The sequence below is a fragment of the Balearica regulorum genome, chromosome Z (genome assembly GCF_011004875.1).
Source record: "Balearica regulorum gibbericeps isolate bBalReg1 chromosome Z, bBalReg1.pri, whole genome shotgun sequence".
Classification (NCBI taxonomy): domain Eukaryota; kingdom Metazoa; phylum Chordata; class Aves; order Gruiformes; family Gruidae; genus Balearica; species Balearica regulorum.
The window spans coordinates 11,835,979-11,856,014 of NC_046220.1; the positions used below are offsets into that span (position 1 = coordinate 11,835,979).

At 44.8% G+C, this 20,036-nt stretch overlaps 1 protein-coding gene across 1 annotated transcript; it reads left to right on the top strand.

Annotated features, from left to right (window-relative positions):
* Positions 1–826: 826 nt before the first annotated feature.
* Positions 827–19,806, top strand: LOC104633117 (muscle, skeletal receptor tyrosine protein kinase). Its single transcript, XM_010299237.2, has 8 exons — positions 827–1,287; positions 1,702–1,725; positions 4,853–4,941; positions 5,283–5,442; positions 6,691–6,880; positions 7,326–7,517; positions 13,025–13,173; positions 15,438–19,806. Exons 1-8 carry the CDS (start codon positions 1,164–1,166, stop codon positions 16,112–16,114), a joined length of 1,605 nt encoding a protein of 534 aa, XP_010297539.2. The 5' UTR covers positions 827–1,163; the 3' UTR covers positions 16,115–19,806.
* Positions 19,807–20,036: the final 230 nt, after the last annotated feature.

Genomic DNA, 20,036 nt, shown 5'->3' on the forward strand with positions numbered 1-20,036 from the left:
CTGCTCTTGCCAAAACTTTTGGCAGGCTATAAGTAAATAAACTGCATCAGCCCACCAGGTGGTGAATTTGGCTAGAACCTTCACCATGGACCTCAGCTGTACCTTTCTGCATCACTGTGTCCTCTCCCACACCTGCCAGCAGGTGTGGTGGTCAGGAAGGATGTGAATCTGCAAAGGACTGCAGCTGAGCTCAGCAAAAGTAATCTCTGCACATAACCTCAAAGCTGGTTTTGCAACTCAGGCTCTCAGGAATGAGTACATAAATAGGCAAATCACCAATAAATTGACTAATGCAACAAACCCTCAAACTTTCCACTATGGTACAGGTGTTTTATGTATGTATGTATGTATGTATGTATGTATGTATTTATTTATTTATTTATTTTGCTAGAGCAGATATTTCTGCCTTGGCCTTTTTAACAAAGACTTTCTGATCTAAGGAACATTTAAACATCTAAAGCACTTCTTGTCAGTGAATGTTTCACATCATTATGGAGATAATACATAAGGTAGGAGACCATTAGGTCTCTTGTTTTACCAGGTACTGTAAAGGTTTTGCCGCAGGCACCTGACAGCTAAAAAAGGGACTGAAAGGTGTCTGTGGATAAAAGAAGAGATTTGGATGAGTGATTCTCTGAGATTAAAAACACAAGCAAATATTTATTTCAAGAAGATTAAGAATTGCAGCTCACCTCCTGTCTTTAATGGATGACACTTTAATGTATAATTTACAGAAGACAGATGACATTTTTAGAATGTACTGAAAAATGCTAAGGTAACTCCACGACATGATGTTTATTAGTAGAACATGGCAATAAATCTGGAGGAAAAGATGGGAACAAACTCCTCACAAACTGTGATGTGTGTTGTGTTTTAAGCATAACCCTGCTTCATTAAAAATACAGCTTTGTGGGTTTCCTAAAGGAAGCTGTTACATTTTATATAGAATTTCCTGTATAGTTTATGAGCCAGACAGATGGGCTTAAAGAAGCATAGCCCCATAAATGGATTTCTGTGATCCTGCATAACCCCTGCACACCACTGCTAAATGCAGCCATTTTTATCAAGCCATTGACTGCTGTATTTCACTGTTTTTTGCAAAATAATGTAGAGAGAATTGCCTTGCTGTAAAGGATCTCTACTGCTTTAAGGAATGGCTCTCAATGGAGGAAAATGCTCAGAAGGGGATTTACAAGCCAGGGCTGATGCTGCTCACTCTTCCTGAATGCAACAGGCTACCCAGCCTGCACCAGGACCCCAGTGCCTGCACCCACATCCCATTCTTTGGTAAGGTGGCACACGTTGCCCATTGTGTGTAGAGCTGTGTTCTCGGTGAGGGAAGGGGGAAGGATGCAATCCATAATTTACAACTAAAGTAAAGGCTGATGGTGGGTAATGTCTTGTCAGTGCCTGTGCATGGCACTGTGACAGCCACATTGACTGTTTGCTTGTCTCATCTGACTGGGGTGTGGGAAAAATCCCTCAAGCAAATAAAGCCTGGCTTTTGTATTGAGAGGCCCATAACAGCCTCATTCCAATATCAGTCTTAATGATGGCAAAATTGCCATCCAGGTGCCATTTCAAAAAAACAAGCCTCTTAAGCACTTCTGAGAGGGAACTTTTTCCTATAGCATGCTCCTAAGCAAGCAGCAGTTATATCACATCCTGGACAACCCCTCCTTATGTCTTGTCTTTTTACAGATTTTAAGAAGGAGAATATAACCAGTAAGTAGACTGCGCCAGGCTCTATGTTTCTAGAGATGAGCATGATATTCTTTCTTTAAGGTGCAGCTTGCACGGCATTTTTGTGGTTTGCTCTGGTCCTTGCTGGCTGGGTTCAGGTCTTTACCAGGGAATGCCTGAGCTTCCACATCCAAGGCATGGGGAAACACATTTCCAGTTCTTCAGGGCTTGGGGAGAACGTGGGCTGATAACTGTTGAAGGTGATTAGAGAGGCATAGTGCTTTTAGGTGGTACCCTCCCTACCAGCTGTTCCCCCTTCTTTCTACCCATTGCTTCTAGTTTTGCTTTACCCATATTTGGTATTTCTGATACTGCTACCAAGGTCATCTCAGCCTTATATGCTGTTACTGACATGGTTACCTACATCAGGCTGGCCTTGCAAGACTGTACTACCCAAAAGGCCCCAGCACTCTCCTCCAATCATCTCTGAAGTCTGGACATTTCTTGCGTGATCCCCCCATGACCAATGGTGAGACCCAACTGTCCCCCACAACACTGCTGTGACTTCTGTTGGCCTTCTGCTCTGCTACTGGTCACAGCTGAAACATGCACATCCAGCTCTTCCAACTGACATGCAACTGCAGTTTAAAGCTCAGCCGCTCACCTGGTCCCATTGGAAAAAGGAAGAACAGTGCTTCCTTCCTGCCATGCTTCTGAGCAGGCAAGGTCTGCAGATTTGGCAGTGGCAGGAAACTTCTGCGTGGAGATAGAAAGTGAAAAAGGTGAAATCAAGACTTCTGAGGAATTTTCTTTCATTGGAAGGCCTTGGCTCCACCTGGCCACCCAAGTCCCAGGCGCCCGTAGTTGCACTCCTGGGAGACAAGCACTTTAGCACCCTGTGAGCACTCCAGCATCACTGCACGATGCTGACAGCCTGCAGCTGCAGCCATCCCCTCCCTTGGGGAAAGGAGCATGAGGGAGGGATACCAGCAAATGAGTGGTGCGTTCATTGGATGGTTTCAGCCTCCTCTTGGATGTTTGCAAGTTCAGGACATGGCCTCTGTCTCCTGTGTAAATGTGTGACCTTTTTGTTCAGCTTTCATTGTATTTTCCCAGGGTGGCATTGCACGGATGTGAACTACTTGGTCATGAATCAGGGAGACAGTAACATTTTAGTGATGTTGCCCCCTCTTTTTTACTTTAGAGCCACTGTTATGTGCACAAAGGTTTGGGGAGCATGAACTGAACTGTTTTGTAGCTTGCCCATCAAAGTTATTCATTAAAGTCCAGCTGGACCACCTTTATTATTCCCTCTGTCCTCATTGTAGCAAGACCATGTAGGAGATCATATGCCTTTTCCAGGCCACCAAAGGCTCAGGGGTGCTTAGTCTTGCTGTGCCCCTAAAGCTCTCCACATTTCTCCTCTTAGGAGAGGATGTTTATTTTGGATCCATGAAAAAGTTTTTTTCATGTTGGTTCCTAGCTCAGTCATGAGGCAGGTTTCAGGCATTGCTTTCCTTGCCTTTGAATGCAAGACATTTAAAATGCTGGGCTCAGACACACAACTATGTTCTAGGGCAGCTTAACAAGATTTTACACCTCTGCAGAGCTATAGATGCTGGTTGTGTGGGGGCTGCTAGCTTGTTGCAGATGTGAAGCATAACGTGATAGGTTACATACCAGTCAAAGTCCAAGTTACAACATTTTACTTTGGATTTGTGATGGGTTAAGTGGGTTAAGTGTGCTCACGAAGTCAATGGCCATTCCCACACTGAAGGTGTTTGCATGCCTTGGGCTACAGGACTTGACCCTGTGTTTGAACTCACTCACGTGGAGCAAACATTGTCATGGTGGTGTTTCTACCTACCCATGTGTAGTGCCTGGTGAAACTTCAGAAAACTAAGGGCCTATAAAAGACCCATAACTGCAATCCTGAGTGCAGTGCACGATGCAAGAAGAAAAGAGCGGATAGTCATCATGATGCATTTACTACGTTCCTCCTACGGGAGAAACAGGACAAGCTGTGAGGATAAATTAAAACACATAACCTTTGTCTCAAACTTCAAAACTTATACAAAGCTTTCATGAAGCTGAAAAAGATTTGCTTAAAACCCCCTTTATTTTAGAACAGGTCAGGTTTCCTCCTGTTTTTCTATTTCTGACCTGCAAGTTTAAGAACACAATAGAAAATAAAATTATGACAACAGTGTTTTCTGGCTTGTTGATTTACATAACAAGGTTAATAATGCAGTGGACCCTAATGCATGCCATCAACCAGAATGTTATCCCCTGGTCAGCAAAGTTTATGTAATATTAGCTAGCATGTGTTAAAGTGTGTAAGGCTGCATTTCCTCTGTTGTCTTCCTGCTTCCTAGATTATGCCAGCATGCATTAAAGTCTCTTGTGAGGACAGGTGGTGTCTACATTTATGCTTTGGAAACATATTCCTGCAGTAAAAATTCTCTCAAGATTTTCTGCTTAATTTTTCTGCAGCCAGGGTAAGCTTTATGTATGGAAAATGAACTACTCATTCTTCATTATAAAGAACATTATTTTATACTGTTCCTTCAGATCTGTAGTTGCCTTTAGTGTGTAGTTTCCACCCATGCTGGAAACCATATGCTGTTTCCAAATATTCAGTCTAAGAGGCCAAGCCCTGTACAGAGGCAGGGAGGAAGGGATACCACTGTGGGAACTTACAAATTCCAGCCCTCTGCTACCTAACCCAGGAACGTGGATGTCTTCTTGTTAGTGCTCCTGTAAGACTGCAGGCTGGGAATCATGCAACCAGTGCCGCAATTTGCTTTCTGCCTTGGTTTGGCATGGGTGGGTTCACTGTGGTTCTGCCCTGCACTTTCTGCATGGAAGTGCCGTGAACTGGATAGATGCAGCACAACAAGGGCAGGCATGTGGCCCATTTTCTCAATCTAGAAGAGCTCCAGCTCCCTCTTTGGAGTTTTACCAGATTTGATCTTATGTATTGAGCTCAAAATCCATTTAAGCGCAAACAGGAGGCTAAGCAGTTCCCTGCCTGCAGTTGTCTGGTCCTTTTATGTGTTTCAGATCTGTTGCTAATTGCCATGTGCTCTTGTGAAGTTTACTCTTGGGACTCCCCGCTGCAGGACATGGTCTGAGATGCCTTGACCCCATATGTTTTTTCTTCCCCCAGGGACTTGCTACAGTGGCAATGGCCAGTTTTACCAGGGCTGGGCCAACATCACAGCCTCCGGCATTCCCTGCCAGAAGTGGAGTGACCAGGTGCGCATCACTGTGAGACCCACCAAATGGAGAGCCATGCTTGAGGTCTGCTTTTCCAAAGAGTTTCCCAGAGCTGGACAGCCCAGTCCCAGTGGCAGGGATGAGCAAGGGACAGGTTGCCTTCATTCTTGAGTTCACTGGTGTTTCACATCCTCTTTGTATTTTAATCTGCAAGTTCCCGTTCCTGTGGCAAGACACGTTCTCTGTCATTCTGGCAGGCTACTAAAAGGCTGTTTTACCTCTGCCTTTCTTTGCTCCTTTGTTTTATTTAGTTTTGTTCTGCTAGTACCAGCAGGAAAAATTATACTGAAACACTAATCCAGCTTGTTTCCTTGTCCAAGGCTCCCCACTTGCACAGGAGAACTCCTCAGGTTTTCCCTGAGCTGTCTGATGCTGAGAATTACTGCCGCAATCCAGGAGGTGAGAATGAACGTCCCTGGTGCTACACAAAAGACCCATCCGTGACCTGGGAATACTGCAGCGTGTCTCCCTGTGGAGATGGTAGGCAACTGCAATTTATGATTTCTGCCACTGTGGTTGTTTTGGGACCATGCAAAGTGTTGGCATCCTGAGTGTGCGTGGCTGCACTGATCTGTTCTGTCTTCTGGATTCGGTCAGTCCTGGTTCTTCTCATAGGTTCACTCAGCATCTTTAAGCAGAAAGTGTAACATGCACCTTAAAGACGGGAAAATGAAGATATACGAATCAAGCACCTTGCCCCAGATAATATTAAGGCCAAAGGATGAAATCAAATTTCCTGTGTTATTATGAGAAATGTATTTGCCACACTGTTTTAAGGAGAAGGTAGGGTTTTGGACATACTTTCTGAAGTTGTTTTGCTTCTGATGATTTTTTTTCAATAATAAAAACCAATTCTAACTAAAAACAAATCTGAAAAAGATGGAAACATCTTCACTCTGTGATGTTGAAACGAAGCCCTTCTGTTATTTCTTGTTTAGAGAACAGAACAATTTTTCAAACTTATTTCATCCAAGAAGCACAGTTTCTGGATCACAGTGTTTGGAAATTCTGCTTGCACAGAGAGCAGGGATGCTGTGGACTTAAGGAAACACAAGTCAGTATCAGTTTAGCTGGCCTTAAAAACAATCGTTTAAATTTCTTTTGTACTCATTGTGTGTACAGATTAGCATTTTCTAGAATGTCTCAGAAAATACTCAGCAAGTGGCTACCTGAATATTTTATTTTTTTTCCTAAAGATAACAGCCAAATGAATTTTACACTAGTTTACCATTTTTGCCCCATAAAGAGACTGAGATGCAAATTGTTGGACACAAGGTGATATTTCAGGAGAGTTTCACTGTGTGCTTACTTAGTCTTACACTCATATCTGCAGATTCCTTTTAGGACACATGATATATTGTGGTCCGCACTGCAGATCATTGATCTTTCCCACTGCAGACATTACTATATTTGAATACTGTTGAGACTATCAGATGTGATCTTCCATCTGTAACTCCTGCAAACATTCCTTCCCAAAATTGTGTTCCCAGCTCAATGGGAACTATGTCTTTGTCTTTACCAGATCCTGGGTTTTCACATTTGGCAAGCAGAAATGGGTTTTGCTTCCTGCAAACCAGGCTTTCCTAGTGTGGTCTTCTCATGCAGTCATAGGGTTGTATCTGTAATGTCAGTAATTCCCCAGATATCAGGCTGACTCTATAACTACCTCTTAGAAAAAGCCCTATAAACTAGCACAGACATAACCTTTTGATTTTGTTTGCATTACAGCATCGTTATCACTAGGAACAAGAAAACCAAACGGAGAGACTTCAAATCTCCCCCCTCCTCCTCCCTTTTCCCCTACGTACTCCATGACTGTTATAATTTCAATCATCTCCAGCTTTGCCCTGGTTGTGATCCTTGGCATTGTCACCCTCGTTTGCTGCCGTCGGCGAAAGCAGTGGAAAAACAAAAAAAGGTAAAACTTGGGACTTAATTGAAGGCAACAAATGCTGTTTTGAAAGAGGGCTTGCCTGTTTCTGAGACCATAGTCCTGTGAATGCCTGGTAGGGGAGAAGCAGCCCTCCCTTTGCCTGTGGCAGCCCAGTGCAAGCTCTGGAGAGTCCCTGTGCCAGGGCAGAAGATGGCCTGGTGGCTGTTTTGGGGACACGGCATGACACCTTGCTGCAAGGCTCTTTCAACAGCCCAGTGCAAGCTCTGGAGAGTCCCTGTGCCAGAGCAGAAGATGGCCTGGTGGCTGTTTCGGGGACATGGCATGACACCTTGCTGCAAGGCTCTTTCAATAGCCCTGCTGCACCTCCCTTTTACATCCTGGAAGAAACCAACTCTGATGGAGATGCATATAGTTATCTCCTGGTTGGGGGCTGTGCACACACTGACCGAAAACTGCTCCGTTGTTTCAGAGAGTCAGAGACACCAACACTCACCACTCTGCCCTCCGAACTTCTCCTGGACCGGCTGCACCCCAACCCCATGTACCAGCGGATGCCCCTTCTCCTCAATCCAAAATTGCTCAGCCTGGAGTATCCCAGGAACAATATCGAATATGTGAGAGATATTGGGGAAGGAGCATTTGGGAGAGTCTTCCAAGCAAGGTAAGAGGACTGTGTGCAAGACCTCTCTATCTGGAGGTACCTGGGAAAAATTGGCAGTTGGGCAACCTCTTATCTGGGCACTGGAAATCAATCAATCATTCATTCATTCATTCACTCAAACCAAAATCAAATGCATGTTTACCAAATGGTACACTCAGGCTTGAATAATTTTTTCTGTTGTCCACTGCTTTCTGTTGATATTTGTTAAACTTTCATCACAAATTACTCTCCTGTTGTTCTCTCTAGTAGATGTAATGTCTTACTCACATAACAAAGTCTGGTGTAAAAGCTTAGCTAAATTTATCATTGCTGGTTTTGCCAAGAGTATTGCCTATGACATGTGACCTATTGTGAAATTCTTGCATTTCCCAGTATTTGCAAATTGTCAGTGTGTGGCATCCTCCATTATAACGCCAACACGGCCCAGTAATTACCAAAGAGGGCAATGCGTCATGTTACAGCTAGGTCCTGACCCAGTTTCCATTTGATTCAGTGGCAAAACCAAACAAAACCAAAAATACCCTAAAAATCCAATCCACTTAGGCCAATAGTATTTTTTTGTGTCCCCTTCAAGTTACTCATTTTTTATTCTTGGAATTTGCAGACATTGTTGTCTGTTTTAAATTTAAGGTATTAGATGAGATCCCAGTTCTGTTAAATCTCATGGGAGGTGAGATCATGCACTTCTTCAAATGTGAAAAATATTTCATTGAAAAACCCAGACATGAACCCAGTCCTACCTAGACTGAGGTGGATGAAGGTTGTCTTGTAAGCCTTGACAGAGTTCATAATTTCTGTAGGACAGTCTTTGGCCAGTACTGGTCTCCTTGGAAAATCCCATTCCCAAATTTCTGAAAGGAAGTGGACAGACTGTCAAGTTCCATGTTCATTCAGGATGGTTTTCTTTGTCCTTTACAGTTAACAAGTCTGGGATGTGGCTGATTTTCTAGCTGTACCTGGAGCAGCATATGATGACCTCAAAAAAACCCCCAGGGGAATATCAGAGTCCCACCATGGGCCAAGACCTGCCTGGTGGAACTGCTCCCATTGACTTCAAAGACAAAGGACTCTCCTTGAAAAAGCAGTCATAGTGGCAGATACTTTTAATCTTTATGGTTGTGCTGTGGATGTATCTGCTATAAAATGAGTTATGTGCATGTTAAATGTGTTAGAGTGGGGAAACATTTTCAATAGTTTTGATGGATTTTTTTTTTAATGAGGGAATGCATTTTTTTCTAATGGAAGAAATGAAGGCATAGTTTAGTACAGAGAGAGCTAAAAATAACAAAGTTCAAAGGGTGCACAGTGGGAAAATCACACATGCTTAGCCTGTGATTGATTGTTAGCCTGGATGGCAAAGCCAAACACATCTGAGCTTGAAAGGAGAACAGAGCTGTAGGAACTGTGCCACAGCTGTGCTTGGGGCCCTGCACGCCAGCCACTGCAGGGGCACAGGGCAGCCCTCATCCCAGCCTCAGCACAGCCCACGGGATGCCCTGCAGAGCGTTGCCTTCCCACTTGTGAGGTGGGGGTCTTCACCATGCTGCAGGTGTGCAAGCAGGGCAGGTGGTCTTCCTGCCAAGTGTTGCTTTGGCCCTGTGCTGGGAGCTTGCATATACTTTAAGCACTGCACAGACCTTTCTGAGCTGGAACTGACTCCTACCCACATCAAGCATAACCTTTCAAAGAGCATTCAAATGTCACTAAAGCACTGGGTTAAGCAAGTGCTAAAGTGGTGTAAGAGACCTTTTAAGTGGATTTCATCCACCCCAGTGGTGCCATTTCTTTTAATTAAAACTTTTTGCTATTGTCAGTGGAAACTGGGAGAAAAAGAGATGGAAAAAACCCACAACCAACACATCTTCTTAGCCAGCGTTTGCTAAGTGGAGAGTACCGTACCCTGAGAAATGCCTGCTTTCTGTGGCTCAGTGGAGGAGCCACAGGAATACTGCTTCTGAGGGGCTTCCTTATGTTTATTAATATCTCTATCAAAAGTCCCTCCAAGGCCTTGTATTTCCAGGGAACATTTAAGTCACTGGCGTTTCTGTGCACCGCTGGCAGATCAGCGCAGACTGCTGCTCCAATAGCACCAGCTGTGCATCCCTCCAGGTTACTGAAGCTATCACAACTCAAATTGTTGCCTTCCCATCTCAGATGGATAAAATGTACTTGTCTACGTGTGTTAAATGGACATCTCAAGCTAAGTTTAGCAACCTTCTTACTTCTACTGGTCTCATGTTTCTCCCTCTCCTGTAAACACAGCTCTGCACACAGTGCCAGCAATGCCTTTGCCAGTTGGCTTGCTGTGAGTCCTGATTCAGTGTTTACTCAGTCCTGGGTCAAGCAACATGTTAGGACAGGAAGTGTCTGGCTATCATTTACCAGCTTCTCCTGAAAGGCTGCCATCTTCACTGGGGGCAGCTTCACACTGGAAAGGATGAGGAAGTAACCAGTTACCCTAACAGATGTCCTTAAAACAAGATTCAGGACCTGGCTCAGGACTGTCCTGACTGGGTCGTGATGGCCAACTCAGGATCCTCTGTCCCTGGGAGGACCATGCTGGCCCCACATGCCACCGGAGCACCAGCCCTGTGCAGTTCCATGCAGACCAGCATGCAATTTTTCTCCCAGAGCTGGAGCTGCATGGTCCAGGCTAAGCCTGAAGCCCAGGATTGCCTAAAAGCCTGAATGTGGGATCTTTGCTAGCAGGCCACTAGACTCCTACTGCAAAGGCACAGGTTGTCATCTCTGCAAGAGACAAGGCTGTCCCTAAGTTTGGAGTTTCTCTGACAGAAGTCTCTTCATGTTCTTTCCAAGTGCAAAGGGTGTTTCTTTGACCTGCTGTCTCAAATATAGCTGAAAAACAGTGTGGATGTTAATTAAAAAAAACACACAATAGAACGAGCCCATGCCAATTCAGAGCGCTCTCCTGCCCACATACAAATTTCTCCAAAGGGCAGGGTAAATGTAGGTCTCCACCAGCCTCAGTAGATGTTGCTTGCATCTTTTAATGATTTAACAGAAGCTACTTGGCTGTGATGCTGAGGAAGTTGGGGGACAGGACACAATCTCAAATACAAGTTCAATCTGCTCCTCAGTTTTTTCACAGTTACTGCCCTGGAAAGAAAACCTGACTGGAAACTTAAAGTCAGGCACCCTCTGTAGATAGGCTCTGGGTGAAATTCTGAACTGCACCACTGGTTGGGTCTTTGAATGGCAGGTACCTGAAAGCCAAATCCTGCCAGTGTTGCACAAATATGAAGAAAGCAAGGACGCCTGCCTGTGCTCAAACAGTGGACATTTCTTCTAAGCATTTAGATAATCATGAGAGAGGAAACCCAAGGTAATTTCTGTTGATGCTTCCCAGTTCTAGAAGAAATTTACCTATTTTCTAGAAAACACTCCATGTTCTGGCCTGCCGTCTGAATTCTCCTGGTTAATTTCAGAAGCAGCAGCTTCTCATTGCTCCCCTGCAGATGTGCCCCTATCCCTTGTGCAAAAACTGTCTTTTGGGCATCAAAGAGGTCAACTTCAACACCTCTCTGCCAAGACTGCAAACAGTGTCTGTCTCTGTTACAGCTTAGTGTGATTTTCCAAGGTCTGCTAAGAACTGGGCTGAAGTAGCACATGAGTTACCAAGGGTGAAATTACGCGCTGTTGCCTGAAGGCCTGTTAAAAGGCTTTGTGCAGCTTAATCTCACTTAAGTTACATTTAGGTTAGTTTACATTACAGATTTCAGTGAAAAGTAGATGGATGGCTGTACTTCGGGCTTTAGCCGGGGGTGAGTTTCTCTCTCTGAAGCCTACAAGATGGAGCTGTGCCTGCCCCTGCGTTGGCACTGCACGGTCTGCACTAGGTCTGCTATTGAGTGATGAGTGGTAATCTACAATGAAGCTGTTTCAAAGAGATAAAGGCCCTCCTTCTTTTACTTTTAAATGCTCTAATGGTTTCTTCAGGCTGTTGCTGCTGACTCTCTTGAGTGCTAAGATTAGACAGCAGCTGGTAGGTGCGTGTACTTCTCCCCTCCTACTAGATTGGAAACTTGCTGGCAGCACAGGGGAAAAAAAAGACATTTTTCTGTATGGAGGCAGTAGCAGACAAGTTTGGAGTCTGCTCCTCTACTCTAGTGTGCCGGATCTCCTCACCCGAGCGTCTCAGCTGTGATCTGGACACCTGTGAGATTCCTTTCTTGATGGGCACCCTGCCGTCTTCTGATATTTGACATTTACAGCTTCCAAGTGCATCTGTTGCAACTGCCATATGTCTGGAGTAGATGACAAGGAAATTGGAAGTTTGCTTTGGAAATTGGAACCTCCTCTTGGGGCTACTGAGCAACAAAATAACCTGCAATTTGAGCAATGGGAGGGCAGTTGGGCCAGCGTAGTAACATGATACATAAATGGGCACCACTCTTCATGGGCTTTGGCTGGCTACTTGTGAGGAACGTATTTTAACTGCAGGACCCCTGGGAAGAATTGGTGTGGGCAACGAAATGCACATCTGAGATTTGATGCATGTTTGAAGAGTGGAAAGCTACTCTTCCTTGGCAACAGCTACCCCTAAATCTTTGGCAGGCCCATCTAATTAAACTTGTTGAGGGTGCAGTGACCTGTGGATAAGAAAACAAATTGAGTCTGTGATTGCTCTAAGTCAAGAAGCTCTGTTTCCTTGTGCCTCTCAGCTCTAGCTGAAGATTCACCAGTGTCTTAACACAGGTGTATTCATGTATTACCTTGTTTTTCAGACAGGACACATGTATGCTTTGTGTATTCTGTCACCTGTTTCCACAAAACTTGCAGGAGCATAACTATTTCCTAGAGCTCAGCTCCACCATGTTAAATTCAGCTGAAATTAGCCAATGTGTTTATAACTTGTTGAATTACAGGCACACACACATGCCACACACATGCACAGAGAACAGTGGGAAAAGGCTGTTTTCCTTACAAAACCAGGGGAACATACTTACTGTAATTGTTACTTTCACTCTAATAGTAGCCAGATGTACCATTGTGCCAGGTATGGCACAAGACTCAGTGAAAAGAGGCTCTTTCAACATTTTCATATAAAACAGGTTTATTTTTAACTCTGGTAAGCTCAGTCATTACACCCCAAAAGGGAATTGATTGCACTGAAGAGTTTGTCTTGCCCTCCATGAAGCTTCTGATGTGACCTCCAAGCCAGGGAGAGGTTATTGCTTACCAGTCTATTATTTCTCTATCTCTTTGCCAGTCATGGTAAAGAGTTTGTAAGCAGAAAGAGCAGTGATCAAAAAAAGCTATACTGGATTTAGTCCCCCCTGAACTAAATCATATGTCTTTGTACTATGATAGTACAGATGTGCCCGAGAGGTGAAAAGGATCTTTCATGTTCCTTTAGTTGGTGCTGGGGCCTTCTGCCTTTTTTTTTTTTTTTTCTGTCAGCCTACTCTTTTGCACCAGAAACAGATGCTATATTTGGTGTGCGTGCATCCATCATTGATGTTTTCCTCTCTCCCCTCTCCCTGCAGGGCCCCAGGGCTGCTGCCGTATGAGCCTTTCACAATGGTGGCAGTGAAAATGCTGAAGGAGGAAGCATCCGCAGACATGCAGGCTGACTTTCAGAGGGAGGCAGCACTCATGGCAGAGTTTGACAACCCAAATATTGTCAAGCTTTTAGGTATCTGAATAAGGCGCCTATGTGCAGGGTACCGCCTTCTGCAAATCTGCTTTGGGATTGTTGGGGGTGCAGGGGTGACCACACGTGCATGACTGGCACTTAATGCAAATGGCAATGCTGGTCTCTTTTGCAAGAGAACATGCCTCTTGCAAAAGAGGTGAGCTTTTCTATATGCCACTGCATGCTCTGCTAAATTATCCACCAGAACATGCCTCAAAATGTAGGTCTGACGCTGTTGCCTTAATGGGATGGTGCATAGGAATAAACCCTCCTCATCCTGCATTGAGTATACTGTTGACCAGCTCTGCTTCCAGTTTAATAGACTGGCACATTGTCTTGAAGGGAAGGCACTATCTTCCTGGAGCTGTGATTTATTTTGTGGGCACATAAAAAAAACATGCACAAGTCTTGTTAGTTTTATGGGTGCCACTTACTATTGTGATGTCTGAACACTCACCAACATTAAAAAAAACCAAAATGAAAGAAATAAATTGAAAAAGCCAACCACAAAAAAGGTCCCTTCCCTTCCCTTCCCTTCCCTTCCCTTCCCTTCCCTTCCCTTCCCTTCCCTTCCCTTCCCTTCCCTTCCCTTCCCTTCCCTTCCCTTCCCTTCCCTTCCCTTCCCTTCCCTTCCCTTCCCTTCCCTTCCCTTCCCTTCCCTTCCCTTCCCTTCCCTTCCCTTCCCTTCCCTTCCCTTCCCTTCCCTTCCCTTCCCTTCCCTTCCCTTCCCTTCCCTTCCCTTCCCTTCCCTTCCCTTCCCTTCCCTTCCCTTCCCTTCCCCAGTTTATAGGGTTTTTCAGAAAGTCTTGATGCCACACCTTGGCTAATAGGGCATTCTTCTGTAAAGAAAGCTGCCAAATAAAATTTTATTTCAGTAAATTTTTCAGGTTTTGACTGAAGTAAATGTTGCTAGCCACCTTCACCTGGCAATCCTGCTCTAATTTTTTGTATGGAGATCTGATCCCGATGAACACGCAGCTGAGATCTTAATTTATTGCAATAGGAAGCTCCACAAAATTTGGAAATAGATAAATCCCAGTTTTGGGAAAGCTGGGTTGATACAAGTAGTTTGGCTACAGAAGAGAAAAGCAGGAAATGCCCCAAACTCAAATAAACTCCGTGTTTATTGTCAACACATTTTAGATCAAGAAAAGGCAAAGGTACAGGAAGAAACTAGTTTCACATAGTGGGGGTGTGTGGAGAAAACAGCCATGTTGTTGAAGACAGCTTGGACGATAAAGATGTCACATACGCTCCTCATGCTTGTCAGATCCTGATTTTATCACACTGGGAAGAGCTATCTGTTTTTCCCCAAAGATTCAAGCATTAGGTCATCAACAAGAATTTCAGATTTCACAATAAGTTGGATCACCAAATGCTAAGTGATGGCCCTAGGAAAGCAAAACACATGCATTTTAAATGCTGGCTTTTGCTGGTTGGCAATTTAATATTTTTTGCCATATTGCTGTATGCTCAGTAAAACTGGTGGGAGTGGGGTCCTCTGCTGATGCAGGTCCCCAGTAAAGCTGGTATAGGGCCAAGCATGTGCCCTTGCATGGGACTAGGTTCTGCATCTGTCAGATGTGGCAAATCTCTCCTTTCTGATGTCTATTTTTTCTTTTTTGAGTATCTGTCATGCCAAAAGTAATTTCTGCAACCAACATTTTTTGCATGAGCTGTTTAAAAAAAAAAGAACACCCCAGCAGTTGTAGTGGGAGTGTCTTTGGATTTCAAGTATTCCACTGAACCTTTGAACATGCCCCTGGTGATCTCTCTTGAAGTCTTCCTGCAAATGTGTAGCCCCTACACACATAACAGTATAAGTACAATAATTACAATAAACAACAATTTTAAAAATACCGTAATCAGAACTATAAAGGTTATTTCCTGAAAGTACATCCTTCCAGTTTCACCTGGGAAGAGCCAAAACTCCTGTTAATGCCAGCTTCAGCAGGATTGGGCTCTTAATTAAACATAGCTCCAAAAGTGTATCTTTTTCCTGGGATGTCCAGACAAATCAGGCAACTGCATGACAAGTTATCATCTCCCACAGAGCTTAGCATTAGATCCCTGGTGAGGGAGATTCAAAGACACAAAGGGATGCAAGCAAACTTGATAGTATTTGCATGCTTCACCTTTCTCTCTGTCCCTTCATGCATTCTTGAAAGTCTCCCCTTTGTGTAAGTATTTTTGGAATTTTTTTGGTTTTGCACAACCCTTTTTGCTACCCAAATGACCTGTGTGGTGCATCTACCTTCTTCCAGGTGTATGTGCTGTTGGGAAACCGATGTGCCTGCTGTTCGAGTACATGGCCTATGGGGATCTCAACGAGTACCTGCGTGACCGCTCGCCCCGCAACCTCTGCAGTCTGGTGCACAGTAGCCTGGATGCACGAATCCGCCTCCCCAACCCCCTGGCACTGTGCTGCACCAGCCAGCTCTGCATTGCCAAGCAGGTGGCTGCCGGCATGGCGTACCTCTCTGAGCGCAAGTTTGTCCACCGGGATTTGGCTACCAGGAACTGCCTGGTTGGGGAGAACATGGTGGTCAAAATCGCTGATTTTGGTCTCTCAAGGAACATGTATTCAGCCGACTATTACAAAGCCAATGAGAATGATGCCATCCCCATCCGCTGGATGCCCCCTGAGTCCATTTTCTACAACCGCTACACCACAGAGTCTGATGTGTGGGCCTATGGGGTGGTGCTGTGGGAGATCTTCTCTTACGGCATGCAGCCCTACTATGGGATGGCTCATGAGGAGGTCATCTACTATGTGAGGGATGGGAACATCCTCTCCTGCCCGGACAATTGTCCTCTGGAGCTCTACAACCTGATGCGCCTCTGCTGGAGCAAGCTGCCTGCCGACCGGCCAGGCTTTGCCAGCATCTACCGCATCTTGGAGCGCATGTACGAGAGGGCTGTGGCCACCCCGTCCATCTGAGGGGTGTGCCCGGGAGGTCCCCTGTGTCCACCACCCATCCAGACTGACTCGGGCTGGCCCATGGGCTCCTGAGCAGTGGCTCCATTCAAAGCCCTGCTTTAGGGGGAGGAGAAACAGCTTGTTCCTCTGCCAAGCAAGAAGGGTGGACTGCACTCCCTTATGGTGGGCTATACCTCCCTGAGTGGGACTATACCTCCCAAATGACAGGGCTGACCGCTAGTCATCAAGTCTGGACTCCTTGAGTTGGCAAGGGTATATATTTGGCATTTCCAGGAGCACAGGGAAAGCAAACTAACTGTTTACTGGTGGCACTTCCCTTCCTAAAAGGTCCCTCCCTGTCCTTCTGCATTTATGCTCTTGGCTTTTACCTTTATCTTCCCTTCCTAATATGTTGTCAAGTATTATTTAAAAAAAAAAAAAAGAAAGATTGCAGAATTCAATCTTTTTGGGGATACTCTTTAGTATTTTATTTTCGCATACTCACATTTGTAGAAAAAGGATGTTTCTGAAGCCATAGGCCACTTTCTTTTTCCTTTTAGCTTTCACATCCTCATTGACAATGATGAACATAACATTGACAGAGTCAAAACAGGAGCCTGCAGGACCACTGGCAGCCACCCGCATCTCATGTTACACAGATGAGCAAACTCCTGTCAAGCACAGAGCTTTATGTTTTCAGTAGTGGGAAGTCCACAGCGAAGTTCATTTGACATTTGTTAAGATCTCACTTAAAAGCTCGCCTCAAGCATTGCAGCCCATCTTTCCTGCCTTCCCCTGCAACAAAGCCATTTGGTGCTAAGAGAGAGATTCAGCCCAAAGGCCTGGTCCTGCACATGGTAGGTCTCCAAGGTGTATTTATTTGCCTCTGCCTGCAGTACGGTCCTTACTGCACTGAGAGCAGGGAGAAATGCAGACCCTCTTGCAGAAATGTGGCAGGTTATGTTATTTATTCCTCTCCTTTTCCCTTCCTGTCTTTGCCTCCTGTTTCCGATTTTCCTTTCCTGACAGCAGCTTCTAACCCCTGTAAGCCCCACTGCAATGTTTGCTGGCCACCTTCACTTGTGCTGCAGTTTGCAGGCACAGACGTAAGGAAGGTGGATGCCTGCTGTCAGTGGCCTGCAGAGACAACCTGGCAGTTAGGAGGTGGGAAAAGGGGGAGTTCACACCAAGTGTCTCAGACTGTCCATCTGCCGGGCAAAGATGAGACTGCCTTGGTTACACAGCCTACCTCCAAACACCAAATATTGTTTCTCTGCTAAAAGTTCTCCAAACTGTAATAGATACTTCAATGCCAGAGAAAATTGTGTTCCTCTGAGGACAGTTCTTACCTTTTAGTTCCTTGGGCAGTGAGGAGCAGTTGTCCCAGAGCCTCATCACTGATATGAAATATAGCTGGAGGCAGAGATGTGCGTTATTCCCACAGAGCAGGAGCGCCAGTGAGTGAGTGGTTGGTGGGTCTTCTGTAACTGGAACATGCTGGTTGATTCTACCCAAGAAACAGCAGTGGAGAGCAGGCATCGGTAGGGCTACCAGGAGTAGCCTTGGTTTCTGAAAGTTATGCTTGAAAAGCTCTGCCAGCCATGACAAAGAACAAAACTGGAAAGCATGTACTTTCCTCTGCTGTTTTCCTGTAATGTGAGATAATCTCTGCTACATCATAACCTTATCTTCTTTTTTAAAAACAAAAACAAAATCAAAAACAAACCAAACAAACCACAGTTCATTCTGGTTGTGGCCACAAGGGCATAATTTAGTGTTTTCAAACCGCTGGTGCCCATTTCACTTGAAGCAAAGAGCTTGCAACTACCCAAGACAGTGGGAAGAAAGAGGAAGTTCTGCTTGGGCTGCAAAACATTGAAAAGCTAAAAATGCCTGGATATTTGCACAGTGAGCACAAAATGACCAGTGTTGTCTTACTCATTTAGCAGTCCTGCCATCATGCTACTGACACAACAGTTTACTGAGCTTTGGATGCTAAAAAACTGCCTTGAGAACGCCAAAGCCCTCAAATTAAGTAAAATAATTACTGGAGATACCTACATTTCTCCTGTTATCACGTTATGACATCCTCACAGTCCTCAGCATTAAATTCCGTTAGGTTTTTGTCAGCTTCCTGGCTATCCTCCCTGCTCTGTGGCGGCAGGGGTGAGGAGGCAAGTCTGGAGGGATGGAGGTGAGCTGCATCCCCAGCTGAGCAGGGGTACTTGCAGCCTTCGCCGAGCTGAGCCACAGTGCACAGCGCAGCAGCTGCTCCACCTCTGTAACAGAGGGTGAAAATTCAAAAGCTCATGGCAGCAGGGCTTTTGTCACTCTCTTTAGAGAGGGCATGGTCAGACCTCGTGTGTGGGTAGTGCTGTGGGTCCAGGTACCCGGCATGCCCTCCTAATTTGAAAAGTATCTTACACCAAGCAAAGGGTGGAAGAACAGGTTGTAAAACCTGCACCTCGTGCTAATGTGAACAAACACACCCATTTACAGTCCAAAGGACAGTCTGCCTTTCTGCCTTCTAGGATTCCAGTGCTGGCTTCACTCATTCGCTCTCCATTTTCCCCAGCTAGGCTGCTTTGAAACCACGATCACAGTTTTCTTCTTGTTTTTAGGTGGGATGAAGTTAGATGCCTGTAATGTTGCATGGTATGAATTTTCCCTCACTTTCTTTGTGAAAGAGGGACTCCTGCAAACCAGAAGAGTACTGCTTTTCATTGCACTTTCCTAACCCAAATCCTCCTCTCAGTGACCCCATGTTCAGGTCAATGTGGGCCTGCAGTTATAAAAGAGTGGAAAATTTGGTTTTCCTTGTCCAGCATTCCAGCCTTTGCATTATAAGCATGCACTGAAATGTGTGGTAGAGGGTGACTGCAGGTTGGGGTGGAAAATGCTTCCTGTGTAGTAAGAGGAGAGAGATCATTTCAAGATCGACTCACAAGAAGCTCTCTGCAGCATGCTCTCTGAGGATGATAATCACTTCTGCGTTGCGATCCAGAGGAGGGCTTAGCGCCTAAATTGTGATGTCCTTTGAGGATTAAATGGTTGACAGACCTTCTGCTGCCTTGGCATGTAGCTGGATCTTATCCTCAGAGTTTCCTCCTGTTGTACACTTTTCAGCTTGCTGAAAGCTGGAAGTTGAATTGCTTTCATGATTTGCCTTCTTTCACAGCTTGCTTTTCTCCTCCTTTTTGTTTGAGATTTCTGCTTTCTTCAATGTATGTTATACAGTGTGCTACTCTAGAGACTTCTAGACTTTTCTGTATAACTATCACATAACTCAAATTATTTTGAATGGGTGTAAACAGAGGGATTTTGAGAGAGAAGAGAAAGGAAAATTTCTGACTCAAAAATTTATTTGGAAACAGAAATATTTTGCAGTCTTTAGTTTGGATTTATAATTCATGCAGAGAAACATGATGAACCAAAAATGAATGGTTTTGGTGCTGTTGTTCCCATTACCGCTGATGGCAGAGGGACCCTTGCAGTCAGTGGCACTGGATGAGAACCATGAAGAGAAGAGGAGGATCTGCAGCACGTTTGATGTACCCATTCCCTCTGCAAGCGTGCTGCCTAGGGCATTTGCAGCGCATATACAGCTTTATCCTGGATAAAATATTACGACAATCTGTCCAACCAAACAGCACAGAAATCCTCTCATGTTCCTGTGACTCTATGTAACAGTTGCATTTAAAATGCATGTTAAAAGCAGATAATTCTTATTATTCGATAAGATAATAAGAATTATTATCTAATTGAAATTCGATAATTGATTGGACACTGCCTGCAACATGATCAAATCTGATTTGGAGGAATTGCCTCTCAAACTCATTGTGGACTAACCTCAGCTGTCTGGTCTCGTTTCTCCAGGGGTATATAGTAACTATTATCCTGTGCTTTTTTGTTATACATTTCATGAATGATGGCTTTGATAGAC

What these genes read in the sequence shown, in the direction of transcription:
- LOC104633117 (XM_010299237.2), top strand. Translation starts at nt 1,164, where the DNA reads ATGGAGGAAAATGCTCAGAAGGGGATTTACAAGCCAGGGCTGATGCTG. An exon ending in CGTGTCTCCCTGTGGAGATG is followed by an intron (nt 5,443 to 6,690) that starts GTAGGCAACTGC and finishes TTTGCATTACAG; the next exon opens with CATCGTTATCACTAGGAACA. An exon ending in GGGAGAGTCTTCCAAGCAAG is followed by an intron (nt 7,518 to 13,024) that starts GTAAGAGGACTG and finishes CTCTCCCTGCAG; the next exon opens with GGCCCCAGGGCTGCTGCCGT.